The sequence below is a fragment of the Haplochromis burtoni genome, unplaced genomic scaffold (assembly GCF_018398535.1).
Source record: "Haplochromis burtoni strain Fernald_Lab_line unplaced genomic scaffold, NCSU_Asbu1 Contig_289, whole genome shotgun sequence".
NCBI lineage: Eukaryota > Metazoa > Chordata > Actinopteri > Cichliformes > Cichlidae > Haplochromis > Haplochromis burtoni.
In genome coordinates this window covers 530,773-540,712 of record NW_024582650.1, presented here as the reverse complement: position 1 = coordinate 540,712, position 9,940 = coordinate 530,773, and the positions used below count along the sequence as shown (strand labels likewise).

The 9,940-nt window shown below is 40.8% G+C and overlaps 2 protein-coding genes across 2 annotated transcripts; both read right to left on the bottom strand.

Moving 5' to 3' along the window:
• Positions 1–96: 96 nt before the first annotated feature.
• tnfsf13b (TNF superfamily member 13b) lies at positions 97–3,084 on the bottom strand. The gene is made up of 6 exons (XM_005948828.3): positions 2,590–3,084; positions 2,348–2,453; positions 1,749–1,805; positions 1,354–1,478; positions 926–1,076; positions 97–718 (listed from the first exon to the last, which is right to left on the bottom strand). The coding sequence occupies exons 1-6, from the start codon at positions 2,821–2,823 to the stop codon at positions 606–608; spliced, it is 786 nt and encodes a 261-aa protein (XP_005948890.1). The 5' UTR covers positions 2,824–3,084; the 3' UTR covers positions 97–605.
• Positions 3,085–3,517: 433 nt separating this feature from the next.
• Positions 3,518–7,352, bottom strand: abhd13 (abhydrolase domain containing 13). The gene has a single exon (XM_005948826.3). The coding sequence runs from the start codon at positions 7,350–7,352 to the stop codon at positions 6,297–6,299; it is 1,056 nt and encodes a 351-aa protein (XP_005948888.1). The 3' UTR covers positions 3,518–6,296.
• Positions 7,353–9,940: the final 2,588 nt, after the last annotated feature.

Here is a 9,940-nt window from a genome sequence, read left to right as displayed (position 1 = left end):
ACACACACACACACACACACACACGCACACGCACGCACACACACAACTCTTTCCTTCTTGTGGTTATTGATGGAACATCAGCCTCCACTCAGAATGTCTTGTGAAAGAATTGTCACTTTATTGCATCTGAATATTCATATCAAGTGAGTCATGCTGGCTTATGTCTTTATATCTGGACTAATAAAGCATATAAGAAGAACCATCTGAGTTATGCAGTAATGTGGCTGCTGCTAAATGAAAGATTATGTGATTAATATTTGGTCCTTGCCACGTGTGCGACTATCTGAAGAAAGCTTACTTGATTCTAACAGTTTCTTACAATGTATATATGTATGGCACAAATGAATATAATGCATGAACATAATAAAAAGGACAGACCTTAACCCTTAACCCTCTGTCTCTCTTGTGTCTGCTCAGGCTTAACAAGCTAGAAGTTGCACAGTACATCATTCAGCCAGTGGTGAAATGGCTGCTTCCTGTGTTTTTGTCACAACACCAAGTCAGTCAAGGTCACCAAGAAATGTAGTATGTTGCTGCCATTCCCCCATCTCTGGCACTTCATGGCTTTAACGTCTCCCCTTGGGTCCGATGTGAGGTGGCACAGTTTAAGCCAGTTTGAGAGCACCCAGAAAGGTGGAATCTCCACTCAGGGACACGTCTGCTGTGGCCCGGGGGATCAGAAGCTCCAAGTAGTCCCCAGCCTCCAGTTTCACAATACCTGAGGGATGTAAATGTCTGCATCAGACCTTGAATTGGTATTTTCCATTATTACGCACTCCTTAAACTGGAGCACCAACATGCATACACAAACACACAAACAAATGCTTGACAGCTTGACAAAAGAGGAAGTGGGTTGATTAACCTCCACAAGAACTGTTGTTTAAAGGAAGAACATATCTGGGCAAATACAATAACACAGATTCACCTCCTGTGTAGCAGGTGTTGAACGATTGGACAGGGTTCATGTTTTGGATGCAGCGGAACAGGGACACATACTGAGGCTCGTTTCCAACAACGTTTGCCTTCCACCGGAACACCACGTGACCCATTGCAAAGGTGTTGTCCCTGTAGAAGACCTGTGCACATCAGAACCACCAGGTTAAAACCACGGGGTGTGGTGGGGGCATTGGTGCTACAGCACCGCCTAATTTATTATGCACGCATAATTTATATATTCTCTTCTTTATCTGACCTTTGTTCAAGGTCTCTCAACCAGCTGCATGTTTAGATTGAGCACACCCTTTTTTCTGCACCGTTTGTAAGGGGGAAAATAATATCTGATGATTTGGAAACGGACTGGCAGCACCCCCCTGTGGCAAAATCATGGAATGACAATTTCAAAAAAGGACATACCTGACTGTACACATAATAGAAGCCCTCCTCTCGGACTAAAATGCGGTCACCTTCGGCCTCCAGGGCAGTGCCTCTCTTTAACCCAGGCTGCCAAGGGATGCCTGTGTACGTATCTCTTAAAATTTCTAAACCAAAACATAACATCATTATGGAAAATGCCCCACAGCACATAAAGATACATCTTTTGTAACAGTCACCATATTTGTGAGTCACTTAGTTACTGTAGACCTCATACAGCTTAAGTCTAAATTCTGACTTTGTAACAATGGCTCTGATTAGTTTGCAAAGACCAAAAGATCTCAATATGAAACAAGAGGTAAATACAAACCAGAGGTAAGTTAAATAAACAGACAAATCAAAACAAAATGTCACAGTTATGGTCTAACATCTTGTACCTTTCACGTAGTTTTTTCTGCTGTCGTTTGCCAGCATCTGCAGGAAAGACTGAGAAACTGCGAGCAAACACAAGAGGAAACTGTTTTTAGAAGTTGTTTCTTTTCTGTCTCAACAAAGCTTGTTCCTTAACCGTTACTCTTGTTCGTTCTTATCCATCATTTTTTTCTCTCCCATTTTTGGGCAAAAGTGCATCATCGGTGCCCAACAGCTCAATAAATTTGGCCTTATACTATGCACATTAATCAACTAACAGCAATATCTGACCACATGAGATTTTTTGGGATTGTTAAGAAAACGTGGTCATTGGTATGTTAAAGTAAACAGTGTGTCTGGGGAACTTAGTGTGGCGGGATTTAACACCCTCCACCCCCCTGCCCACCAAAAAAAAAGAAAGAAAGAAACCTCTATGCACAATTAAACACGGGTTAACAATGGTACAGAAAATTATACACTACGCATAGTACCAGTAATAAAAGTGTGTGTTATTTTTCTTTTTTCTAATCAGGCAACAGAGTTGAAAAAACAAAACGTACATTTTTGCAAATATCTCATGCGTGAACAATAACTGTAAGTCTCAAGTGCACCCTCTATGTCTTACTTAACACTTCTGCACCAGACACCGTTCTCCTTCGTCGTGTTTGGATGAAGGCAGGTGGACACTCGGGCTGACGAGCAACATCTTTGATGTTGTTTGGAATCTCCACCTGCACAGACATGATATAGCTCTTAGAAAAACAGTAACTGCAATTAAAATACAATATTTTGCACATCTTCGTAACCTTGTGCAGGTGGGGTGCTTGCTGTCGTTCCCATGTGGGGGGTGGACTAGTGTTCTCTCACCTGCAATCTGTCTGCGCTGGGTTGTCCCTCTTCTCTCCCACAAGAGACATCTGATTGAAGTTGCTCTATTTCAGCTCTGAGAGCTACCAGCTGGTACAGAGACAAAGCTGAAAGAAAAGATGAGCTGAGAGCGGCCAGCATCAACAGGAAAACTGGCCAGGACAGCATTCTTTCACTATCCCCTTGTCCAGAGCCAGGCTTAAGACCTGCCAAAACTGCCATTGCAGGACCCATACAATCTCCAGAGCGAGCTCACACTTGCCACATGACCAGTTTCACGCCTGAACTATCCTCTCCCTCTCTTCTTACTGTATTTGGAATGGCGGATGTTTGCTTTTGTTATCAAATGTTCTCTAGAATCTCCAGTAGTACCGTAACTCCCGTCTGCAAGCAAGATTGATTTCCTTAACTCTCACTTTTGTCCTTAAGAAGTCAGATCCAGTGCAGTCTGAGGGACTACGCAGGATAAATACTTTACAAAAAAAATGGTAAAGAGCTTCCCCTCTATTGTTCCGCTAAGCTAACCACACTCAGCTTCCTGCCTGACCAGAAGCCTTGACAAATCTCTCTCTCACTCCTCAGTTTTCACATCACAAAACACACGTCTTCTTCCACACAATAAAAATTGACACGCGAGTGGGCACAAGAGTGGAACCTGGCAGCAAAATGGAAAACAGCCAAGGTGCGAAACAGGTAAAGTGATTTAAGACTGAGAAGTGAAAATAATACCGTATAATGCCACCGTTATTTCAGAATTAGATGCACACTAAAATAAGGAAGTGAATAAATTCATCTGTGAACAGCAACACAAGATGGCAAAACATACAAAACTGTTATTCTCAGAAGTGTGAAGTTACTTGTTTTAGCACCCTGAAAAACAAAGCACACACACACGCAGACACACACAAACTCCAACTCAAACCACAAAAAGATTTTAATGTATCAATTTATTGCATGTTACAGTACAGAAAATAGAAAGTGAAAATGTGTGCTTACAAAAGAAGTTGTCGACATTGTTTAAAAATCGTAAAGAAACAACTGGAAAATGGAAAAAATTGCTCAAACTGACCGCCCTGTACTCAGAAGTCAAAAGATGACTCATTCAGATGTTTGTCTGTAGTAATAAATCATCAGTTTTTCTTCAGAGCATACAGAAGCGGAGCGGTTGTGGCAGATATACACAAAGTATGTCGAGACTGTGCATGTTCATTTCCACACAAATTTGCCAAGACTCAATGTTATTACATGCTAGCTTTAAAATGCAACGTACCAATTCTGAGTTATGGCAACATTTTTGCCAGCATTTCTTCCGAATAGATTCACATAAAGAAAAAAAAAAAAAAAGTCCCACAGTGCACTGTCGCATCCGATCGGCCAATGATTTTCTATAAAAACTTAAAAGACATTCAATTTTATTTGTTTTCATCCACAGGGTGTTAGACTGTAAAAGCACATTTGGCTAGGATGAAGACTCAATATCCCATTTATTATTAAATTTGCTTCCTACCAGGCTACAAAATGGTAAATCAAGTGAATGACAACAAGTTCCGCAATCTTCTCTCGAATGATGGGATGGTGCAATTCTAAGTCACAGCAGAAGTGTAAAACAAAGCTAGTGGAGCCAAAAGAGTGTATAATCACATGGTTGTATGCACAACGTGCATTAACTCAGCATATGGATTTGATATAATACAAAAATGTCCCAAAATGTTCAGTGCCGCCAGTAAAATAAGTCAAAGAAAAAGGAAGAAAAGACCAGCAATATACGATTTCTATAAAGCATGTTCACTTAAGACCACCATTTACATTCATAGTAGGATTTCGATCATTTGTCAAGTTACAGTGATGCACAAATTTGGCCTTCTGGCATTGTCAGATTTTGTTTAGCATACGTCTCAAACAGTATTAAATATGGCTAAGGAGATCTGTTGAGCTTGTTCAAATGGCTTTGATACCACTGCACTGCCGCGTGCTGCATTTAGAAAGCAAGAGCTGATAATAGCGTTTTAATTGTCAAGCTCCGCTCCATCCCATGGAAGACATGCAGGAAAGGTTAATTAGCTCATTAAAAGCCCTCCAAGTGAGTAAAGCCGTTTTGCAAATAAGCATGGGGTGACAGAATCTTCCAATTAACAATTACAATGCTGATGATAAAAGCTAAGAAAAAAAGCTTACACCTCATTCCTAAATACACCTCTTCTTTAAAAAACAGTTTCTGTGTTTTGGGTTTTTTTTGCTCCCTAAAATGATTTCAATTCAGTATTCAAATGGCCAAATGCTGTACAGTAAATTTTTAGGAACTATCTTTCTTGGTAATCACTCGTCATGTCTGTAATGCCTCCCAGAAATCTCACATGGTGCGACTAAAGGGTGAGAGGGTTAGGGCAAGTTCACATTCCTCAGTCTTTGTTAAAAAATAATTCTTAGAATTTCATTAATCTTCAAAAGTTAATTTCTGCCCTCAAAATCCCCCTATTAGAATTTGCTGGACTGCAGTTTCTTGTTGATTTGCAGTATTAACTTTGGGAAATTACACACTAAATTTCTCTTGCTTAGACTACTGAGGACTCATAATATCTGCAAATCTTCTGAATACTTTTTTGCACAAAATGAGAACTATGTAATTTTTCCCTATTGTGTTCCAGCGGTCAGCAGGGGCAAGACCATTACACCAACCGATGACTCCTTCGGTGAACAGATATATAACACACTAATGTAACTTGCTGTAAAAGGTTCTTACCATAAACTATAGAAGCCAATGTTGCATAATAACCCCTAAAGCCCAATTAAAAAACAAAGACCTTTTCTTGTGTGCGCATTGCATTTTAACCAGGGAGAACAGCTTGTAGATTATCTTAATCACAATGAAACAGAAGCAGCTAGACAGGAAATAAGAGGTCCATAAGTTATTTTTGACAGGCAGAAGTATCAAACATGTCATTTCATCTTCCTGACCACTTCATCTCAGCAAACACTTGTGGCTGAATATAATTATTCAACAGGAAGCTTTCTGCTACTTTTAAAAGTAAAGTTCAAAGGGTGTATGTGTATAGACAGTAATCACAACAATATCCTTCTATGCCAATCTGTTGCACATACATCAGATTAACGCTTAAAGAGGGAGAGGAAAAAAGTACACTGCTCAAAGTATTGCTCAGAAGATGTTAGCTCATATAATTAAACACTTGGGTAAGTTTAAAAAGAAAAGTGCAATTTAGAAAATTAAATATATTTACACTGAAGGCCTAGACTGCATTATCAGGCCTAGCTCAGTTTATCAGATGAACTGAAATTTTAACTGCAGTAACAATCAGTTTTCACTGAAACACCATAGGCCCCTATATGGACGCAGTAACAAGAGAAGCTGTTTCACTGACTTTAATTCATTCGAGCAGACTTACTAGAGCAAAGTCTTCTGTGTTGTGACATGTATGATCTGGCTTCATTCGTTAAAAAATGTCAAAAATACATGCATACATATCTGCAAACAAACTCAGGAGGACATTCTTACCCTCTCTTAGAACCTTGAAACAGTGAAAATATTTTGACATGTTAAATTTACAGAAAGGTAAAAAGAGTGGAATAAAATAAAACCCCACACAAAAGGATTAAAAAAAATGTACATTCCCAAGAATCAGTGAAGCTTTCCCAATCAGTCCACTCAAGCCCATGAACAGTCAGTCCCTGACTTTTTTTTTTTTCTTTTTTTAGATAATGGTGACGCTAGCTGAAGGCTGAGCGCTCTCCTCGTGGGCATGGCTCTTCAGCAGGTCTTTAATGAACTGCTCCAAAGCAGCAAAATAGCCCTGACACTGCCACGTGTCGTTGTGCGTGCCCTCTGGAAAGATAGCCAGGCGCTTAGTCCGTGCAGGAGACAGCTCGTACAGTTGTTTCATCATAACTGGTGGGATGAGCTGATCAGACAGACCAGACACAAACAGCGAAGGCATGCGGCACAGCGCCACCTGTCTATAGGACAGGAACTTATTCCTATAGCACCACAAGGGGAGCAGGCGCATGGGCAAGAAGGAGAAGAGCGTTGCTGCCATATGGGGGATGCTGAGGAAGGTGTTTTCAACAATAATGGCTGCTACTCTATGAGGGTTGACTGATGCCAATCGAACAGCCACGGCACCTCCTAGTGAGCGACCAAAGAGTACCACCTTTGTTTTGTCTAGATCAGGGCGGGTCATGACATAGTCCAACGTGGCCTCGGCATCAAGGTAGAGCCCATCCTCACTGGGCTCACCCTCACTTTTTCCATAACCACGGTAGTCCACCAGCACCACGTTAGCTTTCAGATTGACCAACATTAACAGGGCGTTTGGCACCCTGTGACCAATATTACCTGCATTACCATGGAAATAAAGGATCGTAGGGGGAGCAGAAGAAGTGGGGCAGCTTTGATTTCCAGCAGTGACTCCAGGAGATGTGTCCCCTCCTGTGTAACGAAGCAGGATGAGGTTGAGCTTGACACCGTCCTTAGTACGAATATACACATTCTCATGTGGGATTCCTGTTGGCATGGGAACATAAAGGCGAGAGGAGGAAGGCTGGTCAGGAAAATAGAGGAGAACATCCTGAAATTTGTAGAGGATGCCTGCCACAGATGCTAAGATGAGAGCGAGGAGAAAAAATCCTCCATATAGATGGAAGGTGAGGATAAGGGCCAAAAGGGAGACACGACAGGCACCCCAGGACCAGGACACCAGAGTGAGGGTGCAACGCTCCATTGCCCCCCACAACCTCCACGGCTTCTCCATGGCTACACAAGAGCTGAATCACAGGCCACACACTCTGCAACAAACCAATAAAAACCAAACAAAAACATTAATGAAACAACCAAAAAACACAGGGAACCAAAGATGATTTGGCAGGTAATTGCATCAAATACAGAAGTTCTTGCATCAAATACAGAAGTTCTTGTATCAGTATATAATCATGCACAATATCCATAACAGTTATCAGCTGACTTCATAAAAAAATACTGATGCAAAACTGAACATACTGCTCATGTACCAATACTGGGAAGTAATGAAGACTATGTTATCCCACCTAATAAAAGAATTAAACACCAGTTAGTGTTCATTAAATCATTGTAGGCATTCATGAAGCTTTGTTCAAAAACCTATTCTGTACAAAACATTTTTTTGAAATCAGACAATCAATTAAATTAAGCATTAAAAGAAGGGTTACAAATAAAAAAGGACACGTGTCCCTACAACAGCAACCATATATTCCGATATTTTAATCAACATTGTGTGTCTCATGCACAAGGCTAAAATATGTATGAACTACAGTCTTGAGCTTTAGAAATAATGAAGCACAAAACATGATGAAAATACATTTTATCACAATTTTATTTCACTACCATAAGTCAAAGCTCGTGCCATTTGGTTAGTTGACATGGAAGGACCCCTATGTATTCTGTCTAAAAACATTCATATACTTAAACCAGGACTGTATCATTTTTAGAATAACAGTAATAGTAAAACATCACTGGATAATGTGTTTGACTGCAGTGGGTCTGTTTTCCGCCTCCTGCTATATCAGCAACCTATAGGAGGAATCAGGTGTGCTCAGCCAACCGAAAGGTGATGGGAACCAAACCCTGGTGAATATACTGGCTTATCAGGTGGCGGTAAGATGTGTGCACTGCTGAGGTTAGTACGGGAAATTAAGGTAATGTATGCTGAAAAGATGAAGATGGAAATCTTACGAAGGGAAAAAAATATCTCGACCCCACCCACAAGGAAAAGCGTTGACAGCTGCTGTCAGCCTGGTGAAAAGCTCATACGACTGGTGTTAGCAGGGCTTTGGCAGTTGGTATCTAATTTAGCTGATCGTCGATCGTTAAGAGCAGCCAGTCATCACTCAGTATTTTTTTGGCCTGTCAAAAGAAGCTGTCAAATCAGTCACGACTGACACACCATGCTTTGAATTTGCTGGCTATACAAACGAGTTTAACCCCATTAAATGACCACTCGCTGCAGCCGAGTTAGATGAGTAACTGAAATGCTAACTACTAAGCTGTCCTTACCTTGCTAGTGCTGTTAGCAGTCTTATATGTAGCTTTTTAAGTTAGCCACCTAGCTAACTCGTCAATGTTAGCTACGGAGCCATCTACTTACCCTTCTCTCATTTTCAGCGTCTCAGCTCCACGAAATTTTAGTAAAACACTAACGCACAGGCAACACAGCCACTGTCATTCAACTCTGTATCTACTAACAAGATTATAGTTACAGCAGCAAGGTGAGTGACAGGCTGTCAGCGACAACACCGGTGACACTAGCTGCACAGCTGGTTAGCATTACTGGTGTAACCTTTTTCAGTTCCGTGTAGAGCTTAGAATAAGAAAATGGGTTCCTGTAAAGCTGCAGTCCTCTCACATCAATATAAACTGCGTTTCAGCGTGACAAAGCACTAAAGTATTTCAAGTGCTAATTTAAGCATCGATCAGGTGATACTTAAAGCGTGTAATGTATGGCACGCCGCCGTAGTAAGGACGTGCAGAATATTAAATACGATGTATTGGCCGAGCTCACGCCTCTGCGTGTGCTATTTAATTTTCACCCACCAGGTGTTGCTATTAGATAGAATATACAGCATTCCAGGGCCTAAAAGCAAACTTCAATGACCGATGCAGCGTTGTTACTTGTTTACTTTATTTACATTTTTAATTTTTGTTTTTATTATTATTATTATTATTATTATTATTATTATTACTACTACTACTACTACTAATAGTAATAAAAACGAAGTCAGAAGTGACAGGGAATAAAGTCATGTATGAGAATAGTGAAATAGTTGTAAAGTATGTGGTAGGAGTTAGAGTTGAGTTCAGGGTGGGGGGTGGGACATCAGAGCCTGTTCTTGTTTGCCATGGTATTTACAAGTCGACAGATGGGGACAGGCAGGAGTCTCTGTGGACTATGATGTTTGCTGATGACACTGTGATCAGTAATGAGAGTAGGAAACGTCTGGAAGATTACTTGGAGAAGTGGAGGTATCCTTTGAAGAGAAGATTAATGAAAGTCAGTAGAATCAAGTCAGAATACTTGTGTGTGAATAAGAGGAGATCGCGTAATAGTGATGTTGCAGGGACTAGTGAGGGTGAACAAGTTCAGATGCCTGGGTTCAACCATCCAAAGCAACATACAATGCACAAGAGCAGTGAAGAAGAGAATCTAGGCAGGGTAGAGCTGACCGAGACCATTGCTTGGGGTGATTTGTGTCAGAAGAATAACAGCAAGAGTCAGAGGGAAGGTTTACAAGATGGTAGTGAGGCCTGCTATGATATATAATTTGAAGAAAGGAGACGGAGATGCTAAGGTTTTCCTTGTTAGCAGTT

Excerpts from the sequence above, each read along its gene's own strand:
- tnfsf13b (XM_005948828.3), bottom strand. The coding sequence starts at position 2,823 with ATGGGTCCTGCAATGGCAGTTTTGGCAGGTCTTAAGCCTGGCTCTGGA. Across the intron at positions 2,454-2,589 it reads CCAGCGCAGACAGATTGCAG|GTGGAGATTCCAAACAACAT; the intron begins GTGAGAGAACAC and ends ATGTCTGTGCAG. Across the intron at positions 719-925 it reads CAACACCTGCTACACAGGAG|GTATTGTGAAACTGGAGGCT; the intron begins GTGAATCTGTGT and ends TACATCCCTCAG.
- abhd13 (XM_005948826.3), bottom strand. The coding sequence starts at position 7,352 with ATGGAGAAGCCGTGGAGGTTGTGGGGGGCAATGGAGCGTTGCACCCTC.